At 52.5% G+C, this 19,409-nt stretch overlaps 1 protein-coding gene across 4 annotated transcripts in view; it reads left to right on the forward strand.

Moving 5' to 3' along the window:
* Positions 1-19,409, forward strand: part of Sipa1l3 (signal induced proliferation associated 1 like 3) — a 205,842-nt gene that overhangs the window by 107,329 nt on the left and 79,104 nt on the right. For all 4 annotated transcript variants that reach the window (XM_027430581.2, XM_027430584.2, XM_035449198.1 and 1 more), the window contains 2 exons: positions 8,843-10,672; positions 12,907-13,037. In XM_027430581.2, the coding sequence (XP_027286382.1) occupies positions 9,154-10,672; positions 12,907-13,037 (1,650 nt within the window). In that variant the 5' untranslated portion in view covers positions 8,843-9,153. The remainder of the gene's footprint in view (positions 1-8,842; positions 10,673-12,906; positions 13,038-19,409) is intronic.

A 19,409-nucleotide genomic window follows, 5' to 3' on the forward strand; every position in this document is an offset into this window, starting at 1 on the left:
ACTTAGTGGGGCTGCAGTTTGATCCTCTGCAGGCTGATACCAGAGCCTGAGCATTTCTGCCAAAGTCACTAGATTGGGGGCTGGCATTTGTTGGGCCTGTATTTAGGGACATTGGTTATGATGGCTGTGGATTTGATGTGGCAAGGCTCGAGTTCAGTGGATGGCTTGGTGCTTTGAGCCCCAGAGCTCTACTCTGTAAAGTGGGGGAGATAATAACCCCCCTCTCCAGAAGTGCCATATAGAATCGGCAGGGTATAAAGGCAATTTTGTTGGCGGGAAGCTAAATACAAAAAAGGAGAGATTAGCAGGGTTTGGGGGTCGAGACACCTTTGCTATGGGAAGACTCTGGGACTGGATGGAGCAGGCTGCAGCTGGGCCTCAGCTCCACAGACTTGGGGGTGGGGCATCTCCCACTTGTGACATCCAGTGAGGGGTCACAGGGCTGACCTTGGAGTCAACCAAACCCAGGTGTGGATCCCCACTCTTTCTCTCCCATTCAGTGGGTCAGCTAGGATATTTCCCCTATTTTGAGTGCATTTGCCTTGGTGTTCACTTGGTAGGGGCTTGAGCCCAGGTGTTGGTGTCCTGCGCTCTGACAAGGTTATGGCAGTCAGGGATCAGGGACCACTTAGGATAAACCACCGTGGCAGGAGAACGCTATCTAAGAGACAAGGCTCAATTTAAGGTATATCCAGCACCCCTCTCTCTCCTCCTTCTCTACCCACAGAAGGCTTTCTGACCACTCTCCTGGGGTCTCCACTCATACCGAGTATACTGCCAGCACACAGCTGTCCTTAGGTGAAGGCTCTCCAGCTCAGCCCTCCCCTGCCCCCACCCCCAGGAACAGGATGGGGCTTGAACAGCTGTTCCTTTACAAGGATTCCCTGGCTGTGTTTAATCAAGATTGTCAAATATTGATTTAATCTCCAGGCCCAACAGATGTGATCTTAGCAGGTTTCGGTGGCAATTAGCTGGAATTAGCTTGCAAGTCAGGCTCCATGCTGACAGGATGCCATCTTCTACCCAGGAGCCTAGCCTGGCCACAGGAGCAAGCCTTCCAGGGGGACCCCCTAAGTGTTTTCTCTGTAGTCTCAGCCTGGCTATTGCCCAAGTGAACCATCCGTCTACTAGATGTCCGTTATGACGATAGTGGGATTCTGGGCAGCAGTGAGAGGCAGCAGCAGTGGACCCCTGTACTGCAGTTTGCCAGTGAGCTTGCTAGTGAGACACCCACAGGCAGCCTGGAGCAGAGGCCATGTCTGCCAACATGCAGTCACCCAACAGGCTCTTCCTCCTGCCTTAGAGGTCTGGTTCTGTCATGCCTCCCCCTCCCCCCACCCCTTTCTAGGACATAGCTGTTGCTCCTGGGTGGGCTGTCCCAAAACTCATGGCCAGGAAGCATCTCTTTCCAATTGTGCATTTCAGAGTCACATTTGGAGAGAATGGGACTGTGTCCAGATGGAACAAGACGTTCAAGCCACATGTGCTTTGGGGGAGGTGGGACACCTTCCCTCACTCATCTGATCCCACAGGTATTCCAGGGACCACCGCCCCGACCCAGGCTCTGGGCTCCCGGGAAAGGGGGCTTGCTATTCCTATAATTCAGAAGGAGCTGTTACAAGGCTGCATTTGGTTTGCTTGGTATATTGGTACGTCGCCGAGCATTGAGTGTGCTGAGCCTTGACATAGCAGATGTAGGACTTTGCTCAGACTGAAGCCATATCATCTTCTCCATCTTAAAGATGGGAAATGGAGACATAGGAAGGCTCCTCTGTGTGCCCGAGATCTAGCTAGTTTGGTGGCAGTCAGAATGGAACCTGGGTGGTCTTCGCTTCAGTCCTCGATGCTACAGCTGCTGTGCGGGGAGACCTCCAAGAACTAATGACACAAACTCTCAACTCGTTAGCTGCTCTCTCTCTCTCTCTCTCTCTCTCTCTCTCTCTCTCTCTCTCTCTCTGATCACACGAGCTTCTAACCCATATGAACTCAACTGTACAAGAGGGCAAAATAAAACAACGGAGATATAGCAGTGTAAGCCTTTGAGTGAGCTCAGCCTCTGCATGGCGTGGTCTAAGCAGGTCACCAGGGGCCTTGGGACTCTTTGGGGGCATTTGAGCAAGGCTGACACAGGAACTGCCCAACTGTGGAAGGAACGAGTCCCCAGAGACTATTCTGTTTTCCAAGAGAGACTGATGTGTAGCTCAGGCTGGCTTCAATCCCTTGGTCAATGCAGTGGGCACTGAGATGAGGCGTCCACCACCACACACATCGGCTTTAAGGCAAGGGTTGCATCAGCCCCTCCCTCCCAGGCTTGTTCTGTGGATTAAACGGGTCTGTGCATAAAGCCTTGCCATGTGCTTAGCATGCTATAAGCACGTGTTCAGGCTGACGGCACACAGTCAGTGTGCACGCTCGTCCCCCAGCTGTGCAGGGACATCTCACATCTCTCCACTGCTCTGTCCGCACCTTTGCTACAGGTGCTTTGTTTCCTGGACTGAGTCATCCAGAGTCACTCAGCCCTCCTCTGCTCATGCGCATGAGGCCGTTGTAGCTCTTCTATGTCGACAGCAGTGTGAACGCCCATGCACCTGCCTTGACATGCCATGGTATAAAAATAAAGTGCACACCAAGAATTTCAATATATGATTTGCATTCACTATTCCTCTCTTCTCCCAAGGGGAAAGAAACACGCCTTATTAAACACCCTTAAAAGCAGGGCAGGTTACTAGGGCAATAGCTGTAGACACACATTGCCCTTTTCAGTTAAATACATGAATCTCTGGCTTCTTTGGCACTGAATACAGAGCAGATTTTTATGGTCAAGGCCCGGATTGCTGTTGTGGGCTAATGGACTGTCTTTGCATAGACTCTTCCTAATGAGATCTGGGTACTGTAACATGCACCCTGGTATTGCCCAAACTTCCACGGAGTCGGGGGCGGCCAGGAAGAGAAACCCATGGCTTCACCTGGAACCACTAAGCTGTTGGCACCTCTCCGTGTAGCCTCACAGTACACTTGTCTTTTATTTAGAGCAGAGTGTTAAGGACTCGGGCATCATGCTGGCCTGGCCCTGTCACCTGGCAGAATGCACTCAGGCAGTACCCTGGTCAGCCCAGGGTTCCATGGTTTCGTAGTCTGTACGCAGGTGCAAAGGACCCCTTAAAAGATAGGTCCCTGCCTACTTACACTCTATTTTCCAGCTCTCTTTGCCCGAAACACACACACCCCCCCTCCGCTGTTCCCCTGAGGCAGACAGGTCTTTTTCTATCTGTCTCTGTGTTTCTTTACCCTTTTCTAATAAAACTTCTCACTTAAGCTCTGTCTGCCTGGCACATTTGTCCCTCCACCTAGGTCACCCCTCACCTGCCATGGAATCCATGAAAGTTGCCCCCCCCAACAAGGTCCCCCTCGAGCTTTATCATAACAGAGTGGTCAAGGGTGGGAGTCAGCCAGTCATGGTTTGAATCCTAACTGTGCTCCCTGCCAAGCTGGGTGACTTGGTCACGTCACTGTCCTTGCCCCATTTTTGAAATGGGCTTGGTGGATGTCCCTACTGTGTGAGGCTGTGCAGCAGGAAATGATATATGCACCCAATGTCATGGTCCTGTTTCTCTAACCAGGACTAGAGCAACCATCCCAGGACCCCGAGTTAGAAAACAGTTATGTCTTCATTGGCACCATTGGATGGTATCTGGTGACTGCCGCCCCGTGGGCCCTGCTGACTGCCTTTGGTATCGCTCTGTGCAGACCCGGGGGCTTCCCTACCTCTTCCCCCACTCACTTCCTCAGCCACCTTCTTGGCATTTGATCCACAGAAGCCAAACTTGGTAATCTCATTCAGACACAAAAGTTGGTGGGAAACTTACAGAAACGGGGGAAGGCCAGAGGGACAAGGGCGTGTGAGGACCAGGGGCACACCGGCCAGAGGGAGCCAGAGTCTCCAGGAGAAGCTAAGCCAGCGCCCTGCTACTGAGTGACAGACACTCTGTAGGCCCAGGTGTACTGTGGGCCTCCCGTAATACAGGACGAACCACCTCCCCTCCCCCAAGTTCTGCCCACCCTGCCCTATTTCCATAATGGGGGTGGGGTGGGGTGGGGTGGGGAGACTCCCTGCAAAGGTTTCTGGAAGAATAGGAGTGTAAGTGGAGCCCAGAATGCTTGGGACCAGAATTCAACAGTGGAAATTTCCGCTTTTAGCATCATATTGGCACTTGAACCCTTAAAAATTGAAAATGAATGAATGAATGAATGAATGAATGAATGAATGAATGGGTGGGTCTCGTGTATCCCAGAATGGCCTTTAACTCACTATGTAGCCAAGGATGTCCCTGAACTTCAGATCCTCCCTGGCTCTACCCCTCAAGGGCTAGGATTAAAGTGTGTGTCACTGTGTCCACATGGTGCTTATAATGTTTCAGATTTCAAGTTTGGGATGTTCAACCCGGAAGGGCAGTGATGATGGAGAAGCGGGGTTTCCCCACCTCACAGAGTGAGGTCCTGGTCCATCATGGCACACCACTGTTGGAGCCTAGCCATTTCGTTTTGGGGGGCATACGCTGTGCTTCTCTCCTAATTGGTTTTCCTATTGGGAAGACCTAGGTAGCATGGGACAACTCACCAAGCCTCCACCCCACCCCCCCATCCCCCCACCCCCACCCCCGAGGCTGTGGGCACCACTCAACTCAGAACAGCACAGAGAGATCCAGCTGCATGCCTGGGGAGGGGATCTGTGCAGAGCCCCAGGCCTGTAGAACATCTGTGTGTGTTTACAGCAGTATGATTGAGAGTGTCTACAGAACTGGAAGCCAAATTCCAGCAGGAGAACCCATATGTCAGGAGGTACATACCACAGCAAGTCAGGTTTCTAGCTGAGCCACCCAGCCCGTGTGACCTCAGAGGAAGGTCGCCGTCTGTGCAGAGCCTGGACCGTACAACCCACCGCTGAGCACAGCTCTTCACAGGCTGCCCTGGGAAGCCTCCCTGTGTAACAGTTTAATGGTAGAGTCAGTCCATAAATAAGAACATCTCCACTTTGTGACAGCCACCAGTCACCAGAGGCTGCACCCCAGCCTCTCTACCCCTGACTTTGTGGACAGTCATTGTAGTTTCTCAGAGTGCTTCTGTCTCCGTTAGGGTCACTATTGTTGTGCTGAGACACCGTGATCAAATCTTCTTTGGGAGGAAAGGGTTTATTTCACTCACAGGTCCATATAACAGTTCATTATCAAAAGTAGTAAGTGCAGGAGTTGATGCAGACGCCATGGAGGGTGCTGCTTCCTGGCTTGCTCCTCACGGATTAGTCAGCCTGCTTTATTGCAGAACCCAGGTCCACCTACCTACCCAGGGATGGCACCACCCACACAGGCTGGGCCCTCCCCCATCAATCACCAAAAAAATGCCCTAACGGGGGTGGTTGTGGCACATGCCTTTAATCCCAGCTCTCAGAAGGCAAAGACAGGCAATTCTCTGTGAGTTCGGGCCAGCCTGGTCTACAGACTGAGTTCCATGACAGCCAGGACTACACAGAGAAAAAGAGAGCTGGAGGATGAAAATTAAGGCCTGGGATGTGGCTCAGCAGTAGAGCCTGCAAGACCCAGGTCAGAAGCTAAGGGTTCACTAATAGACAGGAAACGCAAGCTTGTGGGCGTGGTTTACCACGAAGAGTGAAGCCTGCCCACCATTTGTGACTTACAGTGTTCTTAAACACTGAGCCGGGAGTGTCTCCTAGAACTCTTCTGTGCACACCAGGTTTTGTTTCCGCCACCCTTGCTGCTTTTGCTCTTCAGCTGGGGAGAAACGGCATGAAACTCCAGGTTTCTGACTGCTTTTGAAAGCTGAGGCAATCTGGTAATCTCACCTCTCAGATGATGGGGTGCCTGAGACCCACTTTGAGGACCACGCCCCTGCTGTGCCGTTCACAATGGGCCCCTCCCCTTTCGCCTTCCCTGTTTTCCTCCCTGGGGTCTGGCCTTTCCCCCTGTCTCCCAAGTGTCTCAAGGAATGCTCCTGTACCCCCTCAACCGTGGGCACCCACAGGAAATAGGCCATCTTGATCCCTCCCCTCCCTCTTGGACTTTTTTCTTCCCGTCTCAGAGGCTGATGTCTCCTGTTTGTTTTTCCCTGAAGTTCACTCTGCACCTCTAAACATGTTAGGAAACACCCACTACGTGACTTATGGGCATCCACTTCCTCGTTAGGCAAGCACTGTGGGGGAGGAGGGGGGTCTTTGACCAGAGTGGCTAGCTTTAGAGACTGGTGCTTAGATTAAGAATGGCTACCATAGGCTCCTATATTTGAATGCTTGCTCATCAGGAAGTGACTCCACTTGAGAGGGATTTAAAAGGTTTGGCCTTGATGGAGTAGGTGTGGCTTTTAAAAGCCCAAGAGTCTCTAAGCCTGTTGACTTCGGATCGATACCATGTATGCTACCCTCGTGCCACCGTGCTCCCGCCTTGAGGACAGTGGACTAACCCTGAAACTATAAACCAGCCCAAATGAAATGCTCTCTTTTTATTAGAGTTGCTGTGCTCAGCAATAGAACACTAAGAGACCAAGGGACAGAGAAGTTACAGGTCACTCTAAGCCAGGTGCTCAACCCACCCCAGCCCTGTGCTATCTCAATTAAAGTCAGTCCTGCCAGCAGGAAGAGGAGGCAGCATCCCTGGGATACCGAGCAGCTCCAGCCACAGATGGTGAAGGCTTTCTTCCCCTTCTTCTCCAGCAGGGAGTTTCATTCAAGGGAGAGACAGAGAGAAATGATTCTGGGGAGTGTTAGAAATTGGAGCTCCTTCCCTGTTCGCCTGTGGAGCAGGGTGCATGCTTCATCTCCGGTCAACATGACACCATCGCCAAACAGTGCCAGAGCATCCCGGGCAGGAGTGTGGCTAAGGGACACAGCTGCGAGCAGCACAGGTGGCCGTACCACTCTGGAACTGACAACCTGGCGGTGGAGGCAGTCGGCAAACAGATCCCACACAAAAGAGATTCAGTTGGTGACAACTGCTAAGAAAAATGGGAAGAAAGTGGACTGGGTGACAGGCCTGGCAGGTAGATTAGGTTGGAAGCGCCCCAGAAAGGTGAGGAAGGCCACACAGGTGTTTTGGCAGTAGCCAGGGGCCAGATCTGGTGGCTTGTGGCCAGGAGAAGGAGTTTGGGTTTCCTTCAGAAGCAATATGGAGTCCTGGGGGTTTGGGGGGGGGGTGCTTGTGGAGGAGGCACTAAGATTGGACATGAGTGTCTGTTAATGACTACAGTTACTGGAAACATTCCTTTGGCAGCTTTTCCCCTGAATCTTTTGGGGCTCTGGTTTTCTCTTGTCATTTTCCCTTTCTTCCTGGCAGGGGAGCAGGATCAAGTAGGCTGTAGAGCAAGTGGGCAGTAAGCCTGCCCTCTGTGCAATTCCATCAGATCACAGGAAATACAGGACAAGGGGAACACGTTAGACAGAATCACGGGGATCCCGAGGGTGGCCACCACACCGGACAGGACTCTGGTCCTTCCTCAAGCGTTGCAGTAGGACAAAGGAAGGTAGCTGTGACGGAGTGGGTGAGACAGGAAGAGCATCCGCCAGAGCAGACCGACTCAACAGAAGACCCTGTGAGATAACAGAGACCAGGACCTGAGTGAGACAGTGCCACTGGGCAATAAAGAGTTCCTGTGAGCTCTGGTGGATATGAAATGAGATCATGGTATTCCTTCCTCCCTCCCTCCCTCCCTTCCTCCCTCCCTCCCTCCCTCCCTCCTTCCCTTCCTTCCTTCCTTCCTTCCTTTCTCCTTTCCTCTCAAGATCTTATCTGCCAGAGACCTGAACTGAAAGTATTTATGGCTGAAATGACCTGGTAGCTGGTGTTCTGTCTCAGTGGCAGAGCACTTACTTGACTCATGGAGATTGATGCCATCTCCAGGAGTGCAGGAAGTGAAAATAAAATATTTTTAAAAACAAAGAGGGAGCTGGGCGTTTGACGCACACCTTTAATCCCAGTCCTTGGGAGGCAGAGGCAGGCAGAGCTCTGTGAGTTTGAGGCCAGCCTGGTCTACAGAGTGAGTTCCAGGACAGCCTCCAAAGCTATTCAGAGAAACCCTGTCTCCAAAAACAAAACAAAAAAAGTGCTTTAAACAAAACAAAACAAAACAAAGAGGGGCCGGCAAGACGGCTCAGTGAATGAAGGCACCTGCCGCCAAGTCTGATGGCCTGAGTTCAGTTCCCAGAACCTACGTGTGGAAAGAGAGAACCAACTCTGTCACCCTGCGTTCAGTCCCTAAGGATCCACATGGTAGAAGGAGAACCATTTCCATCCTCCCACAGACCATTGTAACCTCTACACATGCTCTCTAGTATTCAAGAGCAAACACACACAATAAATGTTTCTAATACAGCAATGAAGGGAAAAAATGTCTGGGAATGTAGCTCAGTGGCAGAGTGCTTGCCTGGCATGCATAGGCCTTGGGTTCAATCCCCAGGACCACAAAAACAGAATGGCTGGATGAATGGATGAAACAGAAAGGGCAAGGAGTTAACGGAGGTGGAGCTGTGATGGGATGGCCATCACAGTCCTTTCTCTGCTTTTGAAAAAAAAAAAAAAAAAACTCTGGCTGCACATAGTGGTGCCCTCCTATAATCCCAACACTCGGGAGGAAGAGGGGGGAGAATCTCTACAAGTTTAAAACCACACAGCAGGACCTTGTCTGAGGAAGGAAGGGGAGGGCGGGCAGGCGGGCTCACTCCATAATAATCTTTTCCAATGAGTAAAGCTGGGTCCTCTCCCAAAACAGCCCCATCGCCTGCCTTTTGGGAAATAGTGTATACTGGGCGTGGCTCACTCTTCCTTCTCTTTTCTTGCAGCATGGCTGGGAAGATGCCTGCGCCACCCACGGGCCATGGCCTGCAGCCAATGCTCTTTCTGCCCTACTGAGCCAGTGCATCTGGAGCCCCCCGGATGACACCTGCCTCCTGACGCAGCACTTGCGCCGCTGTCCACAGCGATGGTGAAGAACTGGACTGTCCAGGCTGACAACCTTCAAGTGCACTTCCGGGGGCCAGCACCCTTTGTCCTAGGACTGGCAGGCCTGAACAATGGCTGAGGGCCAGGGGACCCCATAGAATTAATTGTACCACGACTTCCAGGGGCAGCAGCACTCCAGTGCCCGAGGACTATGACCACCTATCGGCCTCTTGCTAATGATGGGGTGGACCTGGCCACGAGCTGTGGGGCCAGGGGCACCGATATCCTCCCTGGGCCCCACCCTGGGGACTACACTCCCATGGGATTCTGGGCCCAGAACGGCAGCATGTCCCAGCCTCTTGGGGAGAGCCCAGCCATTGCCACCACCCGCCCTAGCCCCACCACCCCTGCGATGCCCAAGATGGGCGTGCGTGCCAGAGTGGCTGATTGGCCACCCAAGCGAGAAGCCTTGAGAGAGCAGAGCAATCCCAGCCCCTCACAGGACACAGATGGTGTGAAGGTCACCAAAGTGGCCCATTCCATGAGAAACTTTCAGAACGGACAGCTCCCCTCCAGCACCCCAGCTTCCTCAGGGTCCAGAGCCTACCATCGACTCTCCAGGAGGAGGTCTAAAGATGTAGAATTCCAGGATGGGTGGCCCCGGTCCCCTGGCCGGGCCTTCCTCCCTCTGCGGCATCGAAGCAGCAGCGAGATCACCCTCAGTGAGTGTGACGTGGAGGAGCCTGGTGAGGCGCGGGGAGCCCGGCACCCAGGGGTGCTGCCCCTCTTCCGAGAGTATGGCAGCACGTCCTCCATCGATGTGCAGGGCGTGCCGGAACAGAGTTTCTTTGACATCCTCAATGAGTTCCGCAGTGAGCAGCCAGAGGCGCGGGGCTCCCAGAACCTCAGTGAGCTCCTGCGGGTGGATCCCGGCACCCTTCTCTCAGGGAGCAGCTGTGGGGCCAAGGGAGACCCCCGTAATGGCCAGCCTGCCAAAGATAGCCTTCAGACTGTGCAGCCTCTGAAGGAGAAGGAGAAGGCCCGGAAGAAACCCGCGTGGGGCCTGGGCAGTGGGGACACTGTGGACTCGTCCATCTTCAGGAAACTGAGGAGCAGTAAGCCTGAGGGGGAAGTGGGGCGGTCTCTGGGAGAGACTGAGGAGGGTCGAAGCCCCCCGGAAGCCAGCAGACCATGGGTGTGCCAGAAGAGCTTTGCCCATTTTGACGTGCAGAGCATGCTATTTGACCTCAACGAGGCAGCTGCCAACAGGGTGTCAGTGGCCCAGAGACGCAACACCACCACAGGGGCCTCAGCAGCTTCAGCCGCCTCAGCCATGGCGACCCTCACGGCATCACGGGCCCACAGCCTGGGGACCCTGGACCCAGCCTTCACCAGCACGGAGGATTTGAACTGCAAAGAGAACCTGGAGCAGGACCTGGGGGACGACAACAGCAATGACCTTCTGCTTAGCTGCCCACACTTCCGCAATGAGATCGGTGGGGAGCGAGAGCGCAATGTCAGCTTCTCCCGGGCCTCCATGGGTTCCCCGGGGGGCAGCAGCGAGGCCCACATCGCGGAGCCCACCCTGAGCACCCACCGTACAAATGCTAGCATCTCGGTGCTGGAGGTGCCCAAGGAGCAGCAGAGGACACAAAGCCGGCCCAGGCAGTACAGCATCGAGCACGTGGACCTGGGTGCTCGATACTACCAGGACTACTTCGTGGGCAAAGGTGATTGATGCTGGCCAGTGGCTGGGGCCCCAGCTTGCCTCTGAAAAACACCCACTGCTTATTCATCTGACCCTGTCTCGTTACTGAGGGTGCCGGGAAAACAGGGGCATACTCGGTGCCTGGGAGGACACAGTGAGCAACAGCCTAGTACTCAGGCCCCAGCACCACCAAAAATAAACAGTTCTTGGCAGTTGTAACAGATGTCAGCTAGGTTCTCCACAGGGCTCAGAGTGGTTTCTGGAGCCAATCTCGAGTTAGACCATGGGTTGGAGTGTCCTGTCTGATAGCTTGTTTGCTTTGTGACACAGTTCACCCCAAAGATTGGCCTCATTGGGAGAAAAGGAGTTGATGCTAGTGGATCCCGGTACCCTACCCAAAATGGCACTAAGATAAACAGCAAAAGGGGTAAAGTAGAATTCCATCCAGGTCCTAGCTAAAGAATGCTGATGAGGCACCTTGAGGGGCCCTTTCAGTAGCCCTGGATTCCAAGATGAAAAGTGCCTAAGGGGTGAAAGGGCTATTTCACGCTGGTTGTTAGAACTCACCAAGGCTGGGCAGTAGTGGCGCACGCCTTTAATCCCAACACTCGGGAGGCAGAGGTAGACGGATCTCTGTGAGTTCAAGACCAGCCTGGTCTACAAGAGCTAGTTCCAGGACAGCCTCCAAAGCCACAGAGAAACCCTGTCTCTGAAAAGCCAAAAAAAAAAAAAAAAAAAAAAAGAACTCACCAAGAAGCAGAGTACGGTAGGGCACTCAGGAGACTGAGGCAGCTGAATCTTCAGTTTGAAGTAGTCCTGGGCTGCATGGTGCCACCCTGCCTGCCTCAAAAGGGAAAGAAAGAAAGTAAAGGGTGAGGGAGGTAGCCATTTCCTTCCAGGCATCACCAACGATGATCACAGTTGAGTCCCAGTATTGAGGCTGAGGTGGGAGCATTTCCAGTGTAAAGCCAATTTAGTCTACATAAACACATTCAAGGACAACACAGGATAATATAGGAAGAACTTGTCTGCTCCCCAAATTTTTTAAAGTAGCCTTTCTGAAATGACTCCTTTGTAGCCATGGAAGCCTGAGATTAATGTTTGTTGAGCGTTGACCGTGTTCTTAGATGCTGGGTGTCATATGCAGGTGAAAAGAAAAAAACAAACAAAAAAATCAACAGCAAATCGGTAGCCTCTTGAGGAGAGGACACCCTCCCACCTGTGGAGTGATGGGCAGTGCCGTTCTGATTAGTTTGCACCCATTATTTGGGATTAGCCTTGGATTCACCCAGGTCCGTCTGAAAACAGGGGCTGCCAGTTAAACATACAGAGCGAGAACAAGAAATAGGTATTTGCTGTGTTCTTGAAATTTTGCTGATAACGTCAGGAGTCACACAGGCTGCTGGTGGGATGAGGCAAAAAAAAAAACACACAAAAAACGCTCGGGTTGGATATCGGAAAGAACTGTTTCGGGTACAATTCTCAGCGACTTGTCCAGGAAAGGGGGGATATCAGAAACCTGGCTCCCTGGCTCATTTATGTCTGTCACCCTCAGTATTTCCATTACTCAGGTCTGATACATAGTCAGATGCAGGCATGACCTAGGGATCTGTGTCAGGGCCCTAAACAAATCGGAGGCCCTACGCTACTAATGGCCAGCATTTAAGCTATATGCTCCCTGTGTGCCAGCCTGGTGCCATGCTAACTCAATTAATCCTCACATTGCTGAGTTAAGCCCATTTGACTGCAAAGAATCCCATCATGTGATCTGGCTGGGGCCTTATATCTAATCTCAACCCAGAATTTTTTCTGGCAGGAGACTCCCTAGGCTCAGGGCTTAACTGCTTCACAACAGCTAATGGGAGCTAAACCCGGCAAGCCATTAACAGAGCCAGGATTAATCTCAGTGGCCCAGGGTTGATGACCCGCTGTGTACTATTCCAAGCCTTTCATCATTGTGGTCTTCCTGTCACACACCAGCTCTGAACTGTGGGTAGCCTCTGGGTCCCTGTTCCTCAGATGAGAGTACGGAGATTCAGAAAAGGCCTGTGACTTTTCTGGTACCGAAAGCCAGGCTTTGATCAAACTCCTAGGGTTTCTCCACTGGCCTTAAATTCCTGAGTTTTGTGTGAGACTGCACCCTGCCCCTTATCCTCCTCCCAGTACGCCATGAGCAGACCGCCATGGGCCAATCGCCATGGGCCATGCCCTCTCCTTCTGGATACCTGACCATATGTCTCCATGCTCCCTTTGCAGAGCATGCCAATTACTTCGGCGTGGATGAAAAGCTGGGTCCCGTGGCAGTGAGCATCAAGCGGGAGAAGTTGGAAGATCATAAGGACCACGGACCTCAGTACCAATACAGAATCATCTTCCGGACCCGAGAGGTAGGGCCCGGCACAGTGGCATGCTGGGTAAATAGGAGCCGTAATCCCCTCCCATTTCTATGCCCTGGTTCTACCAGGTTCCAGGCCAAGGACATCCTTGCTCTGTCTCTTAAGAGACACAGTAATGTGATCCTGTGAGTCTGTCCATTTTACAGAGGAAAAACTAAGACTCAGAAATCACATGGGTTGCAGCAAATAAAAGAAGCCAGGCCAGGTGGCGTCAAAGCTCAGGATCACAAAAATCTATTCCCAAGAGATTGACTCCAATGAACATAAGAGGGGAAAAGAAAAAAAAAAAAAAAAAAAGGTGTGGTTGAGGGGGAGGGGCCATTTCAGGACTCAAGAATTCAGGAAGACTCCAAGCCTCAGTCAGGGAAGGCCCGGGGCATCGTAATGAGCCCTGCCATCATGATAAACGGCTTTCACCACCACCAACCAACCTGCTCCGTTCTGGGCTGAAGAGTCCCACTGTCCTGCCCAGCCACCCCTGTATAACAGGTTGCAGCCATGGGTGAAGGCATAATGCTGTACCCCCACGCCAGTACAAGTGATTTGTGACAGAAATGTTATTTCTGGCTGGATTAAAGTCACAAAGAGATTTCACTGATCTCTGTAACTATAGGTGAGGGATGGAACCTGGTACAGATAGGTAGAGATTGACTGGGTCTTCCACAAGACTGCAGAACGTTTTTTAAATTTAACTTTGTTTTATGTGCATTGGTGTGAAAGGTGTCAGAAGCCTGGAACTGGGCTGGGAATTGAACCTGGGACCTCTGGAAGAGCTGCCAGTGCTCTTAACCACTGAGCCATCTCTCCAGCCCCAAGACTGCAGAACTTGAGTCCTCTTGTGCTCAGCTTGGCTGGCTCAGCCTCCTCCTTCTCTCTTCAGTCCTGGGCAGAGAGACCACTGTCCAGGTCTTTAGACGGGATTAGCTTTCCACACAGAAGCATGATTCATGTAGGCAGGATCCCTGATTGGCTCTGAGTGGATCCCACGCCCACGCCTTGGCCAGGCACTGACAGGTGAAAGAGGGCGAGAGAGATAGGTAGCCACATCTAGGACACGCTGCGCCTCAGGGCTATAGCCACCGCCCTGGTGCTTAGATTGACAGTTCCCTGGGAGCCGCCCCAGGAGAAGAGGGAAGAGCAGAAGGAAATACTCAGCGGGAATGGTGGGCTGTTTTTTCCTCTTGTTTTGAAAACTTATCTCATGTGGTCTAAACTGGCCTCCAACTCGCCGTGTATCCAAAGCTGGCCTTGAGCTCCTGATCTCCTGCCTCCACTCTGAATAGTGGAGATAGCGGTCATGCACTAGGGCATCTGACAGAAAGGTGCCTCCCTCCCTGCCTCTGAGTTCAATCCCCAGCAGGACAAAACCAGTCAACAACAATGATGAAGTGACGGCACCTTCCGAAAGAGCCAAGCGAAGACAGTATTTCCAGAGAGGCAGCCGCCAGCTAACACAGGCCTACGCACCGGGGAGCCCTGTGTGCCGGGCCTACACCCTGGCGTAAAAACCCAGCAGGCTACCACTGCCAGGGAGTTTACTTTGCGTTTGGGGCCAGCCGAGTTTTTGAGCTCATCCTGGCAGGCAGATGAGGCACTGAGGACAAGAGCCCCACCCAGCAGAGGCTTTCAACTAGATGACACAAGGCTTTCTGGCAGCTGAAGAGAGTGGGCCCCCAGAATCACATGCCCAGACGGCAGGCGGTCCTCGACCCGTGTCATAGCCGGTCTTTCCTTCTGCTCACCTTTCTGGCCAGTTGAGCACCAAGGCGTAATGTGAGGTGACAGTTCCCTCAGCTTCAGAGCACTTTAGGACACGTGGTCAGCCGCTGGTGAAATGACAAGCCGTGTGTGTGTGTGTGTGTGTGTGTGTGTGTGTGTGTGTGTGTGTGTGTGTGTGTGTGTGTGTGTGTGTGTGTGCCCTCACGAGAGATGCATATTCTTGCAGCAGCAATGACTGCAAACAGGCTTAGCACTGCAGTGCCAGGCCGAGTTCTGCCTCTGCCTAGGCTACCTCACACCAGTCTCGTAGTCTGATGGCAGCATTCCTGTCCTCATTTATGGCAAAGCAGATGCAGAGCAGTTAGGACCCTCCAGTGAGAGGCAGGGCCTGTCTCTCGGTCCATCATCCTCTGGCCACCCCACTCAGCTGCCTCAGGGAGTCACCTGACACAGTTTTGGACACCCCCCCCCATCCCTAACACTGGACCTGCTCATGATACAAGAACTCAGCTGACTTATACTTGCATGTGGTGCCCATGGAGGTCAGAAGAAGGCATTGAAGCGCTGGGGACTGGAGTTATAAACGGTTGTGAGCCACCATGTAGATTCTAGGAACTGAGCCCAAGTTATTTTTCCTGGAGCTAAAGTTTCACAATGTAGTTCTGCCTATCCTGGAACTCGCTATATAGGGCACTCCAGTGCTTTTTCAGCAGGCCAGCATATGGCTTTTCTGCCTTGGTTCCTGTTTGGTTATTGGAAATGGCTCTGTGCCACCCTGACCTCACGGCCACAGATCTAAGATGCACTCATCCCACCAAGACTTACTGAATGCCATCACTTCACAGCCCCAAACTGGGCTTCGGGGGTATAGTAGTGACTAAGGCAGTAAAGTAGCTTGAAAAGACTGCTCTCTCGGGGGGGGGGGGGGGGGGGGGGGATGTCAATGCTACACAAGACGCCCTCATAGCCCGTGCCAGGGTACGTACTGATAAGGTGGAAGAGACAACAGAGAAGCATTTGACTCTGGTGGGACTTAGAGCTTCAGACACTCTAAAATACCCAGGACCGTAGGGAGTTAGAGCTGGGGTGGTCCTCACAGCTCTAAATGCAGCACTGGGAATGTCATCAGTTCAAGGCCAGCCTGAGCTTCAGCATGAATTCTACCCTGTCTCACACACGCCGTGCAAGCCTTTGTCTGCCCTCACCTACTGACCACATGCAGACCCAGCTCCAGGTCCAGGCCCCTGCAGAGCTGCCCTGTGAGCGCCTGGGGCCCTCCCATCATCTGGAGTTGGAGAAGGAACAGTGGACTGCCAGGCTTGCCTCACTCCTCGATAGGGCCCTTTCCATCATGGAGGCAGGGTAGAGAGACGACCCAAATATCGAGCCAGCAGCCCAGAAACCTTTCTCCGCAGTGTTTCAGGTACATCGTCCCAACTCTTGCCACAGAGGGGTCATTGTCACCTCATTCCACAATGTTCCCAACGAGGACATTGGAGCCAGGCAGAGAATTACTTTTCCAAGGTCACCCATTGGCAGGTCCAAGATGCCCTGCTCCTGTCTACCCCCCCCCCCCAGTGCCTTCTGGGCTGTTCTTCATCGGCCCCGTGACTTGGACAGGTGACTACTGTTCCTTGTGTCTTGGTTTCTTTCTCAGTAGAGCAGGCTTGGAGCTGTGACTTGACTCCTAGAGAGGTGGGGACAGGCTCTTGCACGGAGGCTGGGAAGTGACTGCACAGGCTTCAGGGCAGGAGGAGCTCTGAGTACCAGATCCTGCCATGACTGACAACCTATCATACCTGTCACTCTTCCAGAAGGGCAGAGACCAGGCTGGGGAACTAGATAGATAGATAGGGCTCCTTCCTCCTGTCCACACACTCGCCTCTGGCCCAGGCTGCTTTCCAAGCCAGCAGGCTGGCCTGTCCCAGATGGCCACCCCTAGCCGCCAAGCAGACAGGCTCCAGTGGGCCCACGTCTCTCAGCAGATGGTATGTGAGCTTGGGCAGAGCCAGCTTCCCACCGAGGCAGGAGCAAACTCAGGGTTGGGCTTAGGCACCACACACCTGACCCCTGGCTGCCCCATGCCAGTGACTTCTCAGATGACCCACAGGGTTCCCTGGCCAGCCTCGGACCATCTGGCCCAGTGCTCCTTCAGCCTGACAAGGGGGAGTTTTTGACAGCCCTTTGAATTTTGTTTTGTTTTCACATCAGGCCTTCACTCTGTATCCAGTGCTGGCATGGAACTCACAGTCCTCCCGCCTTAGCCTCCTGAGTGCTAGGGCTAGGATTGCAGGCATTTGCTACTGTGTCCAGTTGGGCTCTAGCTTTGGTAAGCTTAGGAGTTTGAGTTTTTACTTTATGTAGCAGAACACGCATACATACGTACATACATATCTGTCCTAATGCTGATTGTCAGGACTTTCAATAGTACATAAGTATGCCAAGTTGAGAGGGGAAGATCTTCCAAAGTGAAGAAAACAAGCGTAATATCTGTGTTCAGCCGGTGCATCTGGTTTGTGAATGTGCCCCCTCATATCTCTGATCCATCCTGTTGAGGAGGAGTGGGAAGGGGGCCACAGCCTCCTCCTTAAAGCATTTTAAGATTTTGGCTTATCTGTGGCTTTGTACATGTGACCCTTATCCACCTGCCGCAGTGACTGGCAAATGTATACCCAGCTCTCGCCATCTTCGGGTACAGCAGTAAGCTCTGTGTGTGAACTTCCTTACTGGAGTCTTCGTCTAGCCCAGGTTGGCCTAAACTCTCAATCCTATTCAGTTAATTCAGAATATTTGAGTTGCAGGTGTGTACAGCCACCCCTGCCCAATGGAGGAGGAGGCAGGCATTCTTATCCCCATTTTGCCAATGAAGAAATACTGAAAGTTCCAGGCCAGCCAGGACCATATAGCAAAACTCGGTTATCAGAAGAAACCTACCAAGTCAAATATAGTGGGGCACACTTGTAATCCTAGTGTTTGTGAGGCGAGTGAGCCCAAGGCAACCTCAGCTACAAAGCCAGTTTGAGACCAGCCTGGGCTCCATGAAATGGTTTCAAAAGCTAAAAAGGAAGGGAGGGAAGAAACGAGAGATGGGTGAGAAATTTAGCAGTTTGCTCAGGGTTCCAGAGCTTGGGAGAAGGTGAAGCTGAGAGTCAGACTCAGGCTGACAGAACTTCAAGTACCCTGAAGGGTTCCCGCCACCCAGCACCAAGAGCAGCCAACGTGCATATGGGTTGGTCATGGGCCTGACCCTGACATTAGGGTCCCTCTTTGCTTATGTGGCACTGTGTCCTTTTTACAGCTCAGTTGGTTTGTCACCCTCAGTAAAGGGATACCAGATGTCAGAGCGCTCACAGCAGATCTGACTCCGGCTGCCATGGAGAAAACGGGCTGGCAATGGGACTTTGGGGAGGGGCTGCTGTGCCAGTGGGAGATGACAGAGGATCAGGAGAGGCAGCTTCTCGTGACCCGCCAATGCCCCTGCTTCTCGTCCCCTGGCCAGATGGAAGAACCGAGAGATTTTCAAGTGCACAGCGGTGGGCAGTGCCCGGGGCCAAGTGCAGCCACAAGCCACCTGTCTCCAGAGCAGGTTTTTGGTCCACACTGGCTCTTGACTCCAGCAGAGAGTGCTTTAGAACAGTGTCAGTAGGATACAAAGATGCTGCTCCTGTGAGTGCATTAAAGAAACCCACAACCCCAAGGCTTCCCAGACTGGAAAGCAAAACCCCTGAAGACATGGCTGCTCCCCATGCCTCATGCTTGCTTTGCTCATGATAAGAGAAGTGTTTGTTTGTTAATGACCTCATCCAAACTGGGAACTCCCAACCATGAGATCACTCCATTCCTTCCACACGCCTCTTGCCTGGGTCCTGTTTGGCAAGGGTGGGCTGCGTGCCTGGCAGCAAATCAGGGCATGCTTTTGCTGCTTCGTGTATCTGTTGACTTAGAGCATGTTTTTGCAGCTAACTCCAATCATCTCTTGTGTTTAAACTGCAGCTTGGAACAGTGTGTTTGGGTGCTTGGAACAGGCCCTGGGGGAGGGTTTTTTGTTTTTCTTGTGGTATTTCAGGTGTCTTTCTGTACATTCTTGCTGGGGCTTCCACATACTCAGCCTGGCCTAGGGCCTGGCCTAATCTGGTGGCTAGAGTCAAGCTTGTGTCAAGAGGACATGGCTACAGGCACTCTCAGGACTAGCAGGGTGTAAATTGGAACAAGCACTTGGAAAACTACTTGGCAGTTTCATTAAAACTGAAGATTAGCATGTCTGGGTGATTTAGCAATTTGTCTCCTAGGTATAAACCCAAAAGGAAACATGTTCCTGGGCACCAAGAGGTGCTTCTTGGATGTTCCAAACAGTGCTGCTCAGACGTCAAATGCTCGAAACAGCTGTGCTCAGCATCACTGGGATGAACTAAATCCATGACAACCCAGACTTTATCCTTCAGTGCAACATGGTGGAATCCCATATGCACAGTCCTCAGAGAAAGAAACCAAGCTGGGCACAGTGGCACAGCTGTGCTTTGGGAGGCTGACACAAGGATCTCAAGTTCAAGGCCAACCTAGACTATAGAATGAGACCTTGTCTCAAAGAGAGAGAGAGAGAGAGAGAGAGAGAGAGAGAGAGAGAGAGAGAGAGAAGCCGTGCAG

This window comes from Cricetulus griseus, chromosome 9 (genome assembly GCF_003668045.3).
Source record: "Cricetulus griseus strain 17A/GY chromosome 9, alternate assembly CriGri-PICRH-1.0, whole genome shotgun sequence".
Lineage (NCBI taxonomy): Eukaryota > Metazoa > Chordata > Mammalia > Rodentia > Cricetidae > Cricetulus > Cricetulus griseus.